This window comes from Gymnogyps californianus, chromosome 20 (assembly GCF_018139145.2).
Source record: "Gymnogyps californianus isolate 813 chromosome 20, ASM1813914v2, whole genome shotgun sequence".
Taxonomy (NCBI): Eukaryota; Metazoa; Chordata; class Aves; order Accipitriformes; family Cathartidae; genus Gymnogyps; species Gymnogyps californianus.
Window position 1 is genome coordinate 5,207,750 of NC_059490.1, and position 19,198 is coordinate 5,226,947.

The 19,198-nt window shown below is 57.3% G+C and overlaps 1 protein-coding gene across 4 annotated transcripts in view; it reads right to left on the reverse strand.

Annotated features, from left to right (window-relative positions):
• Positions 1 to 4,937: 4,937 nt before the first annotated feature.
• Positions 4,938 to 19,198, reverse strand: part of DTX2 (deltex E3 ubiquitin ligase 2) — a 40,125-nt gene continuing 25,864 nt past the window's right edge. For 2 of the 4 annotated variants that reach the window (XM_050909061.1, XM_050909060.1), the window contains exons 5-11: positions 16,660 to 16,791; positions 9,135 to 9,179; positions 8,086 to 8,156; positions 7,282 to 7,440; positions 7,033 to 7,194; positions 6,250 to 6,339; positions 4,938 to 5,619 (exon numbers count right to left, since the gene is read on the reverse strand). In XM_050909061.1, the coding sequence (XP_050765018.1) occupies positions 5,395 to 5,619; positions 6,250 to 6,339; positions 7,033 to 7,194; positions 7,282 to 7,440; positions 8,086 to 8,156; positions 9,135 to 9,179; positions 16,660 to 16,791 (884 nt within the window). In that variant the 3' untranslated portion in view covers positions 4,938 to 5,394. The remainder of the gene's footprint in view (positions 5,620 to 6,249; positions 6,340 to 7,032; positions 7,195 to 7,281; positions 7,441 to 8,085; positions 8,157 to 9,134; positions 9,180 to 16,659; positions 16,792 to 19,198) is intronic. The other 2 variants (XM_050909057.1, XM_050909059.1) reach the window with 2 other exon arrangements.

Here is a 19,198-nt window from a genome sequence, read left to right on the forward strand (position 1 = left end):
CTGCACCTGCAGCCGGGGGGCAAGGGCTGGGGCAGGGCCGGAGGGATGTGGTGGGTCCTGTAGGACTTGCGGGCGAAGGCACCGGCCCCCGAATCCCGGCGGCACAGGGACTCCCACGCCTCGGCGCTGCAGGGAGAGACAAGCAGGGGCATCAAGTGGGGTCCGTGGGGCTCTGCCGGCCCCCCCCCACGCCGACTACCGCCGAGGGGCCCTTTCTCCTTGCCAAACTATGACTAACCCCTGATTTAAGAAAAAAAAAGGCTTTTTAAATCTTAACAACGTCTCCATCACTCCATCTCTCTGCTGATGGGGCTGAGGAGGGGGGTGTTCTCCCGGGGCCCCCGCAGACACGTCCTCCCTAAGCGCGGCCCCACGCAGCCCCCGTACCCCACGGCACTGAGCACCGCTGCGGCCAGCACGGCCCCCAGGCTGGCAAGGATGGAGGCGATGATGACCACGTCGCTACCGCGGCGCGCAGGCGCGGGGTCGATGGTGCTTGGGCTGCCGGCTGGAAGGAGGTGAGATGGGGGATATGGGGGGGACACAGGGGGGGCTCAGGGATGGTGCGGTGGAAAGGGGAGGGATAGGGTGGCTGGGGGAGATTGGGGATCATTCTCCCCTCTGGCTTTTGGGGTGATGGCACAGGGCCGATGCCGTGCCACGTGCCGGCACCCCAACGGGGCAGGTGCAGGGGACCCACGGGCGGATGGCACTGCCACCGGTACCTCTCCGCAGGAGGATGGGGTCGGACCACCTCGTCTCCACTTTGGGGCCGTGGCAACCCATCACCAGGAACTTCACCCTGCGGGACGGGTACGGTGGTGACACCAGGGGGGACGAGCACGCCCTGGATGGGGAATTACCCCAGCCAGGACCTGGGGGGGGGGGGGGTCCATCCCACCGGCCTCACCTGTAGGGCCCTGGGGAGGGCAGGGGCCCATTGCAGGGGTCCTGGCCACCTTGGCCCACGCACGCCGTGTTGTCCCCGACCCGCAGGACAGCCAGGCTTGGTGCTGAGCAGGCGTACACGGCCGCCGGCATCTCCAGCGTCATGTAGGAGTGGGCAGTGGGCAGCTGCTCGTACAGAGGCACATCGGCCCGGGACGGGGGGTTTCTGAAGGTGGCCGATGCTGCGTGGCACAGATGGGGGGTGAGCGGCTGCGGTGAGGGTCCCCCATGTCCCCCTGCCATGGTGGGGGGCATGTGCCGGAGCAGCGGGCGCTCACCGTTGGCAAAAGCCACCACCAGCCAAACGGTGTTGGAGGCGTTGGCGTGCCGGTCGAAGACACAGCAGGGCCTCTCCAGCGTGAAGGTGGTGGCGGTGAGCTTCCCCGGCAGTGCCGCGGGGGGCACGCGGGGCACGTAGGGCAGCAGGGCTGGGGGAGCGGGTGGTGAGCGAGGGGGACCCCATGCTCCGCACCGCTCAGCAAGCGCCTGACCCCAGCCCGCATCCGCGCTGGGGTCCATGAGTGCTGGTGCCAGCACAGCAGGCGCTCACGGGATGCCAGCGGTGCCAGCACCAAGGGGACAGCACCGGTGTGGGGCCCCCCCCCAGCCATGCCCAGCTACATAACCCCTCCCTGGCACAAACACCTTGCAAAGACCCACAGGGAAAACACCTTGCAGCCCCTCCAAGCCCCCGTCCCCCTCTGCCCTGTCCCCCTGCGAGAGTCACCCAGGCCCGTGGCTGCGCTCGTCCCTGCCAGCACCAGCAGCACCCACGGCAGCTCCATGGCGTTGTCCCGGTGGGGCTGGACGTGCTGCCCTGCTCCGCTCACCCTGTCCCACTGCCGAGGGGACAAACAGCCTGTGAGCCCCCGCAGCAGGGACCGCCTGTCCCGAGGTGCCAGACCCTCCCAGGCCCGCATTCCTGCACCGGCTCTGCCGGCCCGGCAAGACCCCCGGGGGCAAAGGGGGCCGGCTGCGCCTCCCGGCTCACCCACTGGTCCCAAACCCCCCCGGGGAGCCACCTTGTTGGACCCCAGAGCCGAGGCACCAGAGCGGGCTTCGAGGATGCAGGGCACAAGCCTGCGATGTGAAAGGGGAAACTGAGGCACAGAGGAGGCACCGGAGCCGTGTTCAAGGATGGGTTGGCAGGAGTCAAAGTCTTTGTCGGGCTACGGGGGCAGCTGGGCAAGTTGTCCTGCACCCCCGTTTGCCCCACCAAGACCTGACTCACTGCGGATGCCTCATGCCCACCCAGCCCCCGAGCCAGTGCGAAGGGTGAGCCCGTGCCCGGCTGATTTTGGGTGCAGCCAGCCTTGCCCCAAGGGTGGGGAAGCGCTGCGGAGCCATCACACCCTGAACTCACCCAAATCCCCAAGCGTTCCAGGCAAACGGTCCCACCCAGCGCCAGGGGCGCGGAGGCACCCGAACTCCGGGGCCACCCCATGCTGACATTTCCCCATCCATCCTTCCCCCCTCACTGGCAGCAGGGCCGGGCCATGGCCCCCCTTCCTGGGAAAGGGTCCCCAAGCCCTTGGGACGGGGCCAGGGACAGTGACCTAGGAAGGGGAACTGCCCCACAGCTCGGGGGCTCCCCACCGCTGGCCCTCCCCCGGCCGCTCTCCGTGCAGAGGGGTTTGAGTGCTCCTTCTCCGGTGTTTGCCAAGGGCAGCGGCTGCCCCCTCCTGCGTGGGAGGGGATTTCCCCCCCTTCCCGAAGGGGCCGGGACCGCGCCTTCAGATTAAGTGGAAATGGAGCATTCAAAGATTACACATTCCAGCTGCAGAGGGGAAAACCAGGCGCAGCTGCAGCCTCCATCCCTCCTTCCCTCCTCCCGTCCCTGCCTTATTCCCCTCCTCCTACCCAGCAATACCGGCCCCGGGGTCCGCAGATGCCCACGGGGACATGCCAGCCCCCCCATCTGCCACCCCAGAGCCCTCCTTCACGCTCCCCGCTGGCGTGCCAGCGGCGGGGCGAGGGAGGCAGGGTGACGCAGGGGGACAGTGAGTCACAGTTTCAGCTGCCGGTACCCACTACTGGGACGCGGGGCCAGCATACCTGCGGGGTCAAGGCTCAGCTAATAATAACCGCCCTGCTGCAAACAAGCTGGCACGGCAGGGGGAAGGGAGACATGCCCGCCGTGGGTCTCCAGCCAGGGCCAGGGGGACCCAAGTCTTTCGGTCAGACCTGTCCGGTAGCATTATAAGCGCTTATTTGGGGCTCTGTCCCCTCCCGGCTCCAACCGGCACCACGGCATCGCGGTCATGCCTTCCCCCTCCGCCGGCTGCTACCCCTGCCCGAGGGCAGAGAGGGGACCCGCTTCAAAGCATCTCCCTGCGCAGCGGTACCCGAGCACCCGGCTCTGCTGCTTTCCACCCCTTTGCTGCCTGCATCCCCCACCGCGGGGGCTAAGCCGTCTCAGGGCTCAGCACTGACGTGACAAGGCTTTTAGGAGATGCCTCGTGTCCTCGTGGCAGAGGATGTGACAGCCAGGGATGAGCCGCTGAGCCTGGCTGGCTCACGCCGTAGTGCCCCGGCCCCGGACCAGCCCAGACGCGGGGAAGCTCCAGCCGATACAAGCGCAGGAGCATCTGCTGAAGACGCCGTGGGCCACGCTCAGCAGGAAATTCTTGCTTTGTACAGGGCTGGGTGAACCCTGCTCAATTTTCGCTTCAATTCACTGTTTTGATTGCAGGGAGAACGTGATCTGGGGATAGAAAGCTGAGGTTTAAACTCGAAACCTCCCCCTTTCGCAGCCAGGGCAGGAGAGGAGCAGACACAGCCCATTTGTGTAGAGCCCAGCAACACACAGACACGTACCTGCTGCTCCCAAGGAGCTCCCTTCTTGCAGCATCCCCAAACTTCGCTGGATGTTTGAGAGTTTTCTCCCTAGAGCCTGCAGCAGAGGGTAACCAGGAGGCTGCAAGCACAAGATGGACACTGGGGAAAGCTCCAGCCCTTGATGGCTCCAAAAAACCTTTCATTTTTATATTGGCATGACAGAAAGAAAATCGCGCCTCTGCTGGTCCAGGACTTGCTGGTCCCAGGAGGACGCCAAGACAGAGCTACCACGAAGCACGGCTGCGTCCCGGATCTCCTGGGAAGGAGGTGAAATGGCAGACGGCACCAGGGCCTCTGATGCGCCAAAGGGATTTAATGTGGGAAGAGCTCCTGGGGACTTGCAGCTGGGGCCGGTGGCCACAGGGAGGGGAACAGCCAGAAACAGCTCTTCGAAAGGCTTCAGCTACCAGGTGACAAGAAGCCTGGGGGACAATGTACAGCAAGGCCACCACGATTGGGGCAATATCCCCTTCACAAGGTGCTAGCACTCATAACAGGTAGAGTTCACGGCGCAGGAGCGTGCTCCGGCCTGGAGAGCATCTCTGCTAGCATCTTCCATCGCTGCTGCCACCACCGCCCGGCTGGCAGCAGAGCCGGGGAGGAAGGTGGCCTGTCACCGCCGGGTGGCACCAGCGCTCCCCGCAGCAGCAGCACAAAGCGGTTCGCACAAAGCACAGCAGCCTCCTCCCTGCAGAGGCTTCACCGGGCACAAAGAGCCCCAAGCTGCTGCCATTTCACCTGAGAGAAGGGAGGGAAAAGAGAGGCAAGTCCTGCCAGAAGGGCTTCAGGACGATAGGAGCGGGGATGGCAGCTCACAGCAAGAGCAGGGGGCTGCGACTTCCCCCGGGACGGACCCTGCGGGGGTCACCTCTGCTGGCACCGTGGCCGCAGAGCCCCAGGCTCCGGCGGGCGAAGCACTGAGAGGCTGCAACCCTCGACCCCTGGGACCAGCGCCCCGTGTCCTGCCCCCGCAGAGATCTGTGTCCCTCCAGCAGAGCTGAGCTTTCCCTCCTTTCTCCTGGCTGGATCGAGCGTCCCCAGCTCCGTGGAGGAGGCTGGTCCCCCAGACGGAGCCACCGAGCAGGGAGGCACCCCAAGCCATCAGGCAGCTTGAAGGCAAAGCAGCGACTCGCTGTGGAAATGAAGCGTTTATTACGGCCAAGCAGAGATACAGGGGCAGGAGGGAGGAGGCTTCGCTGTAAGAGGTGCCTCAGAGACAGGGAGCTGCAGCGTGCCGGAGGGAGGCCCTCGTGCGCTTTCCAGGTGGTCTAGTGGGAGCGAGATGCTCCCCTCTCCCCATCCCGTCCCCAAGCATTACCAGGGCAAGGTCCTACCTTCACAAGGGGATCTGTCACCTCAGGACCCCTGTCCCAGCCAGTCCTGGCTGTGGCCGTCAACCCCACCCAGAGACGCAAGTGCTGTTTCCACAAAAATATCCTTCCCTCCCCAAAAAAAAAGAGACTGTAAAGAGCAGGCAGGGCTCCCGCGGTACAGTGTTATTGCTCAGTGTGACAGGCGGTCCGACACAGGAACTTAAGGCAACAGGAATAAGTGCACTAGGTGGGCCCCCCCGACGCGTGCACGGCACAGCCGGGCCCCCACCCCAGCTCATTGTCTCAGGCAGTCCTCGGTGACGCCCTGCGCAGCCAGCTCCGCCAGCACATTGTCCAGGTAGTTGGGGTCAGGGTAGCCGTGGCCGCTCAGGTTTGTGTCCATCTCCGTCTTGTGGTGGATCTCGTTCCACACCACCGTGTTGCTCTCGCCGGTGGTGCTGGAGGTGCCCACTGTGAAAATCAGGCGTCTCTTCCAGGCCACCCTCAGGAGCTCCAGGACCTAGAGGTGGAAAGAGAAAAATCAAAGCTGGCCTTCAGCAGCTAGGAGACTTGAGCCATGAAAGCAGCTTGCCAGAAGCTTGACAACCTAAATCCCTGCTGTAGCAGGAGGAAACCAAAGATCCCAGCATCAGAAGGGATGACCCTCACCTCCTAGTTACCCATGTGGTGGCCCTGATGGGAAGGACCATTCCCTACGCGTGCTGGTCTTCCAGGACTTGAAAAATACTGGCACAAGTTGAGACAAACACACCCACCCAGAGGAAACAGGGATGGCAAGAGCCAGCAGCTGGACTTCCCCAGCTCAGCGGTTCTCAGTGCAAACCCTTGTAACTGCATTGCCCAAGACAGGCCAGGAGTGTCTTCCCAAAAGATCAGATAGGATTTTGTTTAGTAAAGGGATGAAGGAGAACAAGTCTTCACAGTCAAAGCTGTGAAGAAGCAGCAGAGATCTTCACGGGCAGAGGGATTACAAATACACGTAAGGAACAAACAGCACGGACAACTACCAAGAATAGCTGGTTAGCATCATGGGGACAGCTCCCCACAGCAACCCTGTTGTGCCCATCCACCAACACAGGGCCAAGGGACAACCTGAGAAGGGTCACGTTATCAGCGTGTGATACCTTACCTTTCTGCCCTTCTCGCTGTCTGGTAGATAACAGTAGCGAGGAAAGCCTCTTGCTGTGTACGGCATCCCAGGGTTGGGGTGCTCAGGGCCCTGCAATAGATAAGACATACTTGGCATGGTCACGTCCATCTTCACGTGAGTCGGACAGTCCCTCAGCAGCAGGATTTGACATAGGCCCATCTCAAACCAGCTCTTCCATGTAAAAGGAGCAAGGTATTGCTGATGATAAGTATGAGATATCTGACTTGTTCTTATGGGACATGCGAGTATTACGGGTCCTCCAAGAGCGGTCTCATGCTGGGATACAAAGCCAGCTCTTCAGATTACTTAAATTCTGGTGGGAGAGAGCCCTAAACCACAGCTTTTTCCATGTGCTCTGATGACACCCTAAAAAGACCACCCAGCTCAAACCTTTGCAAGCTCACTGCAGCCACCAAAACCTCAGACATTGCTTGTGAAACCAGACGTTGGGATCTCTCCCACCTTGCGAGCACGGGCCAAGTCTCCTCCCTGCTTCATGCAGACATTAGTCTTTACTACAGGTGAAAGGCTGTTGTAGACCCTGAGGCCACTCTCAAAGTGGGAAAAGATCTTTCATGGAGGAGACCCAAGTCGCCCATACATTGAAGAACAACCAGTGCAGTTGCTGGCTCCAGGCACCTTAGGCTGCTCAGTGATGGGCTGCCAGCAGGTACTGTACTGGATCCCGATACTTTCCTGGGAGGCTCTCACAGCTTGTGCTATCCGGCAGCAGCCGTTCCAGCGAGCGTGCTGTGCACTCACCTGAATGCCTCTGCTGATGTGATACACAATCTGGATTGTCCCGCAGTCCTTGTGGCCAGGGAGGGACTGGGGGAAAGTGGAGACCTCCATCTTCCCTTTGGGCTGAGTACCGGTTTTCTCTCCGTAGATGGTTTTACAAGAGGGGCACTGCAAACTCCCATCCTGTGAGGAGAGAGAAGCAGGCATCAGAGCTCCACAGCCGAGTCACCCGGGCACAGGGGACCTGGTGGGGATGGGCCAGCTCGGTACCTTGTTCCCGTTGGAGTACATGGCCAGCATGCAGAGCATGTGGAAGGAGTGCTGGCAGTTTGTCAGACGACCAACCGTCTCTGGCTTGATTGCGCTGCACTCGCATGCGTCGCCGTAACCTGACGGGGAGGACAGCTTCTCCATGCAGATGATACAGTCCTAGAGTCCAAGACAGAAAGGAGAAAACCACTGTGTAGTGCAAGCACAGGCTGATCGTAATGACTGACGCGATCAAGGAGATGCTTCAGGAAGATTTGCCTTCAACTTTAATCTTTCCCCTTGAGGTTTAACAGCACGGAGACAGGTTTCCTTATCTGGCTGATATTGCCCCACTCCACCACCTCCTGGACAGCACAGGAACAGAGCTGCCATCAGTCAGAGGGGATGAGTGGGAACGAGTATGGTTATGTCCTGCTCCTCTACAGAGCAGCTCCCCCGCAGGGTTTTGATCTCTGTAGTTTTGACCTCTATGAGCACTGAGAGGAGACCAAAGCCAAACTCCCTCCTCCACCCCAGGCTCTGCAGCCAGCTCCAAGGGAAATGGGGAAGCATTGCCAGGCTTAGCTATTCAACCCACACCGTAATTTCTCTGTCACAGTCCTCTGACAAGGACAAGTCACCAGTTACCACGTGTGGGCTTCAGGCAGTGCCTCTCCATCTAGCATCAACGGTGCCATTGCAAGCAGCAGTATCTACCACACGGGACGCCCAAGGAAGGATGGTCCTCAGGCATCGCCGTGGTTTTCACAGCACCCCAGTGAATGGGCCACTGGGCAAGCCAGAGTTGCTTCACTGTCCTCTCACCTCATCGGCAGGAGTGCCCTTCAGCTCTTCCAGGTACTTCTTCACCACTGCTTCTGGCTCGGTTGGTGTCGCTGCACAAGGAGAGAGATGAGAAAAAGAGAGCAGAAGAAATCAGACACGCCGTGAGGTATGACAGGCACGTGCAGGGTGAGCTAGAGAGAAGGGAGACAAGCAAGTCACTGGCCAGGACGCCAAGGAGAAAGGTTAGGGTTAGAGGGGGAGAAGAGGCTGCTCCAACTGATCCCTACAAGCCTCGCAAAGGCTTTGCTATCAGAAATGGCTACCGCTAGGACTGTGAGCACCGCAGATGGGAGAACCCACCAGCAGATGTTGGTGCCCTGTGCTGTACACCCAGGGGTCTGCCTGTAGCTGCTGTGCTCCAGTTCTCCCCACGTACCCAAGCGATGCCAGCCAGGTCCCAGCTGGACTTTCTTTGTGCACACCAGAGGCCAGCTAGCATCAAACTCAACCCAAGGATGCTATGGTCTCAGTGGGATAGAGGATTATGTCATCTGCGTTGTCAAAGGAGAGAAGGCATTCCCACATCGCCCCAGCTGGCACCTGACAAGGAGACCCAGCAATACACTAAGCTTCAGGCCCTGTTTTGAGTATGGCAGAACAAGCCTCACATCCTTAACACGAAACAGCGGCCTTTCTCTCGAGCTTCTATGGACTCATATCCAGCAAGACACAGTGCAAGTCACAGGGTATGTAAGACAAACCAGCTTTCTAACAGGTACCCTATTTGCAACACATGACACCGATATCTTCGCATTTTCCTAAATATAGTCCCTGGTCCCCATCCACCCAGGCACGGGCACCCGAGCAGCCCACCAGCACCGGCAGCCTGGTCCCCTCAGAGGCATTACGGGCTTAAGCAACAAACATCACACAACACCCAAAGCAAGTGACCGCCGAGAGCATCAGCAGTCACCTCAACTCCCAGCCCATCCTTTTGGAGCTGCCCAGTGAGGCTCGGCTTATGCCAGTGAGCATCGCACGCCTCCGCACGGCGCCCAGCCCCGGGCAAGAGGAGATGAGCTCCTTACCGGTCATCAGGCCCATCACGGAGGCGGCCAGGCTCTTCCACCAGCCTAGGAAAGGAAACATTTGCACAAGTGACGTTATGACTCCACCTGGCAGGAGGCAAAATAGAGACCTGTCACTTGGCTCAGGGGGAACCGTGCCCTTCCTTCCTCAATCTGCTTCTGGGGGAGATCAGGGGAAAGCAGTGCTGTGACGAACGGGCCGGCAAAGGCATAGCTTTTCCTTCTCCGTTCTCCATCCCGGCTGGCTGGGGCCGGGATGGAGAGCGGGGAGCAAAGGAAATGCTAGCAGCAGCCAGACAGGCCACAAGCATCCGTGCCTGACACCTCAGGGCCTCGCAAGGGAGATGTACTCCAACACTGCCCCAAAGAGCTTTGCTCTCAAGCTCTTTTCTAAGCCACTGGAGGACACTGACTGTGCTTTAGCACAGAGAGTACTGCTACTCCAAACGCCACGCTCCGAGGCAGACACAGAGCACCACTATGTGCAACAGCCAGGCATCAGAGCTATGGGTGTACCTGCATGATATGCATCTTCAGCTCTCCCTGACACTTTGGTGCTTTCAAGGAAGCTAGAGGGTTCACAAGCATTGCCTCTGTGGTTGAAAAAGCTGTGCATCAAGAGATAGCCACACTGGAGCCAGCATCAAGCTGTTCTGCCACCCCAAAAAAGCAATGTCTGTCACCAGCAGGAAGGGGTGGGTGCTATCTTCTGGATAACCACTTTTCCTGGTAGAGGCAAACATGGTGAAGCAGAAGGGAAGGACTGCTCACATGCCACAGGTGTTGTTAAACAGGCAAAGACCTAGACGGCACAGATCCTGTACCACGCCGGAGCCCCTTGCTCCCTTGAACGACAGCTCTGCAATCGGCTAGTGCTATGGGGGCACCTCGACGGAGAGCACAAGGTCGCCCTGCGGCACAGACAGCTGGGTGAGGTGCCACCAGGGAAAAGATGCCTTTTCACTGCAGACAAGCTAGCTCGGGGCAACAGAAGAGAGTGAGACAGAACGCTAACGTGGATGGAAAAATCATTTAGCTAAGGAAGACTGATGAACCGGGAGTTGGACTCTCCTAAATGATAACATGGTCATTAAGATGAGTTATTTTCAGAAGGGGATTCCTGGCCATCCTGAAACACATGATTTCTGGCAGCGGTAGCAGGAGGAAGGGATGACTGAGCACACAGAGCAAGAACAGGAGCCCAGGAGGTGAAGGGATGCTCCCTCCGAGTGCCAGTGCCGGGCAGGAGGAGAGATGTCTGACATCTCAGGCAGAGCAGGGCTGTGAGGATCACCCTCTGGAGACCTTTCGCCAGGAAGGTAGTAACAGGATAAAATAAGCATTAAGCCAAAGAGCAACACGGAAGCAGGTGTTTTCCACTTCAGGGGCATGCCAAAATCCCCTGGAAAAGCATTTCCAAGAACTGCCACAATAAGAGCAGGAGACAAACAGGAGCCTGGGCAAGCCTTCCAGCTCTCAGGCCAAGAGCTCAGCAGTGCCAGGAGCTGCTTCAAGGCCTCATCACCAGATCTCACAGGGAACACGGCTCCTTGTCTTGTCTTTTCCCGAGGAGAGAAATGGGTCCAGGAATCCTCTCTGCTGGGACCTTGCTCGCATGCAGCGGATCAAGAGCTGCCAGCCAGGAACAAGTCGCAAGGGGATGCGATCAGTCTGAACTGTCTCAGCTTCTTGTCAGAGCTCAGCTTGGCGCTTACTGCACCTGAAGCCCTCCCAGCCGAGTGTTCTGTGATGTCCCCGCTCCAGGCTGGCAAACACAGGGTGGCACCTTCCACACGTGGCAGTTGGAACCAGGCTCTGGTTTGCAACTGCAAGAGATCTTCATGGTCACATGGGAGACGGAGGCTTCAGCTTCTTCTGCTCTGCAAGTTTTGGAGCGGACCATTTGAGCAGGGGTGGCTGCTACCCACCATAACTCCATCTGCTTCCATGAGTACCTGATCATGATGACCACTGTGTTCTCATTCCTGAGGATCCCATGCTGCCTGCCAGACTGACCACCAAGTCCTCCTCCACCTGAACTGTGTTTTCCAGGTGGCTCTTTTTGAAGTGACCTTCTTGTCTCCTCTGGCTACGGGCTGGAGAAAGCAATGCCAAAAAGATGCACAGACAAGGTGGTGAAGACAGCGAGGGAAGCGAGCAGAGAGGGTGTGTTACACCAGCAGCAACGCCTGCCCAGTACTTGGCAGAACGCCTCAGCTCACCTGCTCCCACCTGCACAGCAGATCTGAGCAGCTTTAGAGCAATTCACCTCGTTCAGGATGGTGGAGGACGCTCCTTCCCTGCAGCCCCTGCTGTGCGTTTCTCTTGCTGTTGACTTTCCTTCCTCTGTAGCAGCTCAAGAGAAATGAAGAGATGACTTGCCCAAGAACTGGCCAGGCTCATTCAAATCAAATCAATGAAAGAAGACAAAAATCCTGGTGCAGAGTTGGGTAAGAGTGAGGACAAGAAAGCTCTTGCACAGTCTGTTGAGGTACAGCAGGGATTTCGGGCAAAGCAAATGGCATTACACCACCTCACCAGCTGGCATTAGGATGGAGCTGGGGGCAATGAGGCAGAAGAGGGTGATGCAGCCCTCAGCCATCCTTAGGAAACCCATGCCTGATGGGTTTGCGTTGTGGCATCTCTGATCTGTTCCTGTCACTTTGCTGTGATAATGCTCTGATGCATTTAGATCCACCAAGGTTGCCCGGAGAGAGAAAGGGCTGGGGAGCCCAGATGCTTTAGAAAAATCTGTCCCCACCTGCAAGTATTTGAATGTCCAGTCCCAAGGAAGCCTTTTGATGCTGAGAACTTGGTTTCAGCAAGGGTAGCAAAGCCCACACAGCCTTCCTGGCCTCCGAAGAGACACTCTTCCTTGGGCAGACCAGCACATCTGGCAGGCCACAGCCCAGCAGCACAGGGTGGGAGCTAGAAGGCAGCTGGGAGGCAGGGCACCCGCCACAGCACGAGCCACGTACGCTTCAGCGCATGAATCACTTCCTTACTGGACCATTTGCTCCATAAAAGTGTTTGCCTCCAAATCTTTGTTCGAGCCATCCCTTGGGATCATCAAAGCCTGTTCAGTCCCCAGAGTTTTCCAGATTCAATAGCAGATTGAAAATGCAATAGCAGAATTGACCGATGCTGTTTATCACCAGCTGGCCTAATGCTGTGCTATTGATTTATCTGGGATGTGAAGGAATGTTTACCATTCTTTCATTTACAGAGAGGAATAACAATTTTTTTTTAATGCTTCCCCTTCCTCCCTGTAGATAATAAGTTGCTTGCTGAAGCAAGGGCTTTCCATGGGCAACATTTAACAGATGTGTTTTGAATCCTTGCTTGGCAACCAAATGCTTGCAGCAGTAACATGCCTCCTTCTGTATCCCAAAACGAGCCATATGGTTAGCAGCAGACTCTTTTTTTCATACCCTATGCAGGCCAGACACAGGTTCTTTCTAGTTATTGTCATGGACAGTCACCCAGCTCTGATCACCTCTGCCCTCTGTTCCCTGGACTTGCAAAGGCTGAACCTACTGGCCTCAACCCCCAAGAGGGCTGTCTGGAGATCAGGAAGGTGAGAGGAGATTTGGTGTTAAAAACAGGTTTCTTCACATTTAGCATTTCAGCAGGATAACCAAGCGACCAGGCTGCTCTGGTTGTGACACAGAGCATCCCTGTTATTCCAGCCTGTCTCCTTCAGCAGGTGGTCCCCCATGGGAACAGCAAGCTCCCCTGACTCCGAGGGGCTCCCCAGTCCCACCCATCCTATAGGCACTGGCACGGCCCGCAGCCCCAGCTGCAGATGGACGGACATATGGGGAGCAATCAGAATCAGCTGGGATTACTCCCCTCGCCTAGCCAGATCCTGTCCTGCTTGGCAGGGAAGGACGAGCATGCCCATCTCCTCTCCCTCCGTACCACAGCACTCTGCATGTGACCGCCCACCCCAGAGAGGACATGCAGGGAAACCTCCAAGCCCAGGGAAAAGTGAACGGTGATCCCATCAGCCAAGAGGGTAACAAGTGGCACACCAGACCCAAACTGACACCTTCTCCCTTCAGTCCCCCCTGAGGGCCCTGGGAAAGCAGCCCCGTGGTGGCTGGCTCCATGCCCGAGCAGCACGGCAGCGCTCGGAGAGAGCCGGACAAGTCGCTCTCCTCCCTCCCGGACAGCCGGCAGGGTCTCAGCCCACCCCGAGCGCACAGTCAGCGGCGCTGGCACAAGGCAGCGGCTGCAGCAGCCCGAGGAAGCGCAGCCCAGCGCCGTGCCGGCCGGCGGGAAGGCAGCGCTGATCCATCAGGATGGCAGACGCTGCCAGGCCGTGTGCCAGCACCGATAGCGCAGTGCCTGCCCGGAGACTACGGCTTCCCCGAGACCTGCAGCACCCACAACGCAGCACTCGTCTGCGCCAGAGACATCATTGCCAGAACGGCAACAACGTTAACGAGTCCTGACTAATTACTGCCTTTGTTTAACATAACCCAGCTATTCACCAAGCTGGCTGCAATTCCATCAGTGTTGCCTCAACCTGTGTGGGGCCAGGGTTTGCAGCAGCAGGAGGGAGCGAGAAGGCGCTCGGCAGGGCTACGCTGCACCCACCACCACCTCTTTTGGCACCAGCTGGTTGTAGTCTAGGCCCACAGTGAAGGGCCTGCTCTCGGATGCACAGCTCTTGCTAGAGCTCTCCATAATGGAAAAGCCTAAAGGAGCGTGGGAGGGGAAAGGGCACATGATGCAGAAATTCAGGGCACAAAACAGGCCCATCTCTGCCTGCTGGCAGCTTCAGGGTCTGTAAAGGGAAAGAGAACAGTCTGGCCAAAAGTCAGGCTCAGTACTTTCACTGCAGAACAATGTTCCTAAGCCTGGAGGGGTGTTGTACAAACACAGCTTGCTCCTAGGAGGGACTGAGCACCCTCTTCATCCCAGGAGTCATGCATTCTGCAGGACTGGCATCCCTGCCCCCACCAAAGGGGATCCTGCTTTCTAAAACCAGAGGGGGGATTTTAGTAATTTAAAACGTAGAAAGGCACCCCTTCTCACGGGTCAGCGCTGGAAAGGGCAGAGCTGACAAAGAGTCTCCTCTGCGGCACATCCTGAGCAGGACAAGGACGGCTGGGACAAATCCTGCCATGCCAGATGGGAGAAGGAGCAGCTTGGTGCCCCTTCCCCAGGCACTGTCCCATCCCTCCTGCTGCTGTCCCCTCTCTGCTCCTCCAGAGGTGTCCTGGCCCCAGCAGGTGGCATTGGTGAGCTGGCAGGGAGGTGGCAGCCTGGCTCTCCGGGCTGGCACCGGGCATAGCCCTGGGGCTGAGCCAGCTGCCCGGACACCCCCGGGGACCGCGGCTGGTGCCAGCCCTGCCCCAGCACACCCAGCCTTTGGCCAAGGTGCGGGTCAGCAGCCCCGGCAGGCAGGCAACACACGTGTGCTCCTGGGTGCTGCAGCCAGCGCTGAGGAACCAGCATCGCATGGAGGAAGAGGCGTTGCTGATGGGGTGCGTAACACCCGGCAGGGCTACAGCCACCCCTCTGCTCCGCCGGCAGATACCTAACCTGGTGTGTGTTGCTCTCACCCCCCAAGCCCATGTCCCATCCTCCCCACCCGCCCCGTTTCATGCTCTGCGTTGCTGCTCTCCCCACCCTGCTCAGAAATTGCAAGACGTATCCTCCTATTAACATCACGGTTTTGCAAGCACCTCGGTTGCTTGCACCCACCCGCATCTCCTCCATGCCAGGGAGGGGCTGGATGCTGTGAGCAGCGCAGAGCCCAGTACCAACAGACCCCACCGAGGAGAAGCCAGCAGCCAGCCACACTGTGGGGTGGGGAGACTGCAGAGGAGCAGGGCTGCGTGTTTGTGGCCGTACCTTGCCCTAAATACAGCTACTTTCATGTCATTAACCAGCAGCAGGTGACCAACACCAATAGCAGGCCTGGCCCTCCGTTTTTCAGGCTCCACCAGCAACAGGGGCAAGGCAACGCCTCTGCGGGAGGGCCTGGCCTCTCCGCAGCTCCGTTTCGGCACTGTTTCCAGGGCGTCCCCACCACCCAGCCCTCATCCCCAGCTGCGGAGGGCTGCACGGATGTTGCCCGCGCCGGGAGTGAAGCGCCAGGAGCTGCCTCACCCCTCCACCTTCCCAGCTGGCTCCGCAGAGCGAGATCCTCATCCAGCCCCTCTGCCACCCACCTCCGCTCAGCTCTTCTCCTTCACCTCCCATTTTCCTTTGCTCCTCCTGTTCTTCACTGCTTCTCCCGCTGCCCCCTGCTTTCTCCTCCCCCTCTATCACACATCCTACTCCACATTTGCTCTCTCCCTCCTTCTCGCCATTTGCATCTCCTCCTCCCAGCTCCCTCCATAATGCATTTCTGCAAGATACCTCCCTCCACATTTAATTTCTATTTTCCTTCTACCACCCTTCCTGCCTCCTTCAGACAGGTTTGGACCTCACTTCCCCATCAAGCACAGTCTCCAAGGAGAGAGACACTGGCACCAACAAACTCTCCAGAGAGCTAGGTGCCTCTTCCCCTCCACCTCAGGGCTCTTCCCTCTTTCTTAAATGCAAGCATCTCCATGTTGAACACCCTTCCACCTCTAGTCCCCTCTTCGCTTATCTGAAGGGGGAAGCACCTTAGGTTTGGTGGTGGTCGACCACCCCAGGACACCTGTGCCAGGGCTGGCAAACAACCGCTACAGCTACAGCAGGCTGGATTCACATCTACCCCCCCAGAGTCCCAGGGCTGCTACGCATGGATGGGACGCAGGCTCTAAACCGGGAACCCACAGACTCTGCAAGGGTGAGGGTGTGGGATGCCAGTGAGATATGAAGAGGAGAAGTGAAGGCCGTACCCTGGAGGTGGCTCAGCTCGGCAGGAAAGCTGGGGTAACCCGGCCCTTCCTGCCAGGGCATGTCCACCTGAGAGAGCTCCACTCCACTCCCTTCCACCCCAGACAGAGGTGGAGAGAACAATCCTCTGCAATTCAACCTTGGAAAGCCCTGTATGACTCAGGGACTTGCTTGTCTGGAAGATCCTTCTCATCCCATGACTCAACCGTGACAAGCATGGCTCACAAGCAAACCTTCTTGAGAGCACGTATGGATTAAATGCTCTCCTTGATGGTCCCTCAGCTCCCAGACTTGTCCCACCAATGAGTCAGAGAAGGTCCTGGCACGTGGATGCCCAGGGCTCCCCAGGAGGGTGTAGCAGGACCATCGGGGAGGCTGCAGGAGCCTCTGACATGCACAGAGAACAACTGGGCTGCTCCAGCTTTAATGACTGATGGAAACGAGCAGAGCTACCACAGGACCGGGTCTACTTTATCATCTTATTTTACAGCCTGTCAGAGACTGTTGCAGGCCAGAGGAGATGTGTCCTGCTTCTCCCCGTGGTGGGATGAACATCATCAGTCAAATCAGAAGAGCCAAGAGGGTGGGGGGAGAGACAAGAGGAAAGGAGGGAAGCAGAAGAAGTGCAGAGAGATAAAGAGAAGGAGATGGAAGCAAATATCAGAGTTTGAGCAGGAACTACCTTTCTTCGACACTTTCCTCCCCTCCTTAACTGAGCTGTGTTTTTTAGTGGCTTTATGGGTGCTGGCAGCTTGCGGCACACAGGTGAGGTGCACGGGGAGTCCAGCGGCTGACATCAGAATAGCCGTCATGCCTACAGTGGGTACGAGATCAACATGCAGGAAGGAAACAATGGGGAAACACATTCATTAAAAAAAAAATTTAACCTTTCAAAGAAAATTAAAAAAGATAAAATAAAACAAAACCCAAGCCCTTGATCCAGAGGACATAAAACATCTGAGAGGCAATGGGGCTGGAGTCAGCACAAGGACAGGATCCAGAGGCTTTCAGAGGGAGCAGCCCAGGCAGCAAATTAAAGCAGGGAAATACGGGCACAAGTCTCGCCCGTGACCCTCTGCGCTGGTGTGTGAACAGGACCTTCCTCTTTGCCTCGGCTTTAGGGCTCCTCAGGCATTTTGCATCTGCTGTGGTGCAAAGTCCTCCCGGAGCCCTGGAAGCAGCCCTGACCCTGGGGGCCTGAAGGATGAGGGGCATCACCCATAACCCCTAAAGGTCCTGCTCAGCTACTCCCCCCCAAAAGCTACGTGTTGCAAAGGCATCGCACCAAACCGATCCCTGGAGTGCAGCTTAGCTGCCTTCAAACACCGCGGCAGCGCCGGGCTGACCGTGGGCTGGAGCTGCCCCACTCAGTCCCCTGCCAGACGAGCCCCACGGTGGCAGCCCCCCCGCTCACCCCACACCATCTCCTCCTTGACACTCCAGTTTTTCCTCGCATCCCCAGCTGCAATGCAATTCTCACCCTCCCCCATCCCAGCCAGCTGTATTCATGGGATGCAGTTTGTTAAAGCTAATGAATCATTAAAAAGGACAGCCATTCCCTGAAGGTAAAATTGGCACGCAGAGAGCTACAGGACTGATCATGCTGATCTAATATGATGTTTGCCTGTGAAATACAGGCCGGTTACAAGTCATAACATTTCTAAGGTAGCATATTGCTCTTAAACTTACATTCAAGAAAACATCTGCCTTCACTTTCCCAAGAAGTGACTTTCCCACCTGCCACAGCCATTGCCAGAACTAAAAAAAAAAGCTCATGGATGCAGACCAACAGCAGACAACCTAAAAGCCAGCATTTCCCCAAAAGTTACCTCTCACAGTAGACCATGCAAAACCACATCCTAACGCTATGGAAATTCTTGCCAGCATCCTGCACAGTAACTCACGACCAAAGCTGAGATTTTTAAGGATTTTCTTTTTCAAGCCTCTGTTCAGCTGGGTTGGGAAAGGAAGATACAAGAGAACATTTGGTCAGGACAAAAAATGAGGTACCTTGCCCACACATGACTGAAAATCGAGTTATGATGGGAAGCATCAGCCAGCTTTGTGTGCAAGCGGTAAGACTATTTTCTGCCTCATATATGCAGCCAGTCAAGAACCTGCGCCTTGTGGCTAGAAATCCCTGCGCAAAGCCTGTGTCCGTGTCCCACAAGCAGAACTACCCCTACACAGTGCCGACCACATTTTGCGCCTCCTTCACGTAAGGTCCAAGTACAATAAATATTCCAGAACTTGTTCAAGTCCTTGCTTGATACACAAAGTTGGATGCTTTTACTAAAACTTTCTCATCTAAGGACTAAAAGACAGAGGGGTGGGGTTTCACAAGACGGGGAGAGGGGCACAGACGGGTGAAGTAATTTCCTCAGGGTTACCCAAGAACCTTTGGCAGAGCTGGTCTGGCCAGAAGACCAGGCTGCCCAACGCACAGTGAAACCACGCGCTTCCAAATGGAAACAGGTAACAGCAAACCAGGCAGCTGTGGATCACCCTCATTAGGTACCATCATTGTTGATCTAGATCTGAGGTGTAGCCCCCCCTGTTCCCAGGACCTGCAGGGCCAGAGGAGGATCTTCAAAGCATGCAAGCACTGAGTTAGTACCCCTCACCCTACTGACAGCACCGGGCTGTTCGCAGCAAGTACAGCCGAGGAGAGCCCCTGATGTCGGTACAAGCCAGCAGGCCTCTAACTGAACATCGGATCCAGAAATTTCACAATCAAAATAACTTCCTTTATGTCTTGAACTCAAGACCGCAAGACTACTGCGTGCTCTCAACCCCGGTCTAAGCCAGCAGTCCCTCACTACTCCCAGGGAGCCTTAAGGAAGAGCTTAAGTGCTCCCATAACAAAAGCTACTTGTTTTTTGAATGAGTACAACTGAACACCTGAAGCCCAGCAACAGCACCAAAGCTGCCAACTGCACGTGCACCAGGCAGGTACTTTCCCCTTTCAGCAGGTTAAAGGACAGTTGGAGGTATTCCCAGAAGAGCAGTACCAACTCATGCTGATTAGAGAGCCCGGAGGAACAATGTTCTTGAGAAACAGGCAAGATGCTGGACCTCCCCACGGCTAGGGGAGATCATCTCAGACAGCCTGACCCCACCGAGGTTGCAAAATGCAATTCCCCAGAACTGGTGCAGAAAAGGAAACAGTGAAGTTGTCTCCAAAAAACCTGCTTCTAAGCAGTGCGATAGCACTGATTGCA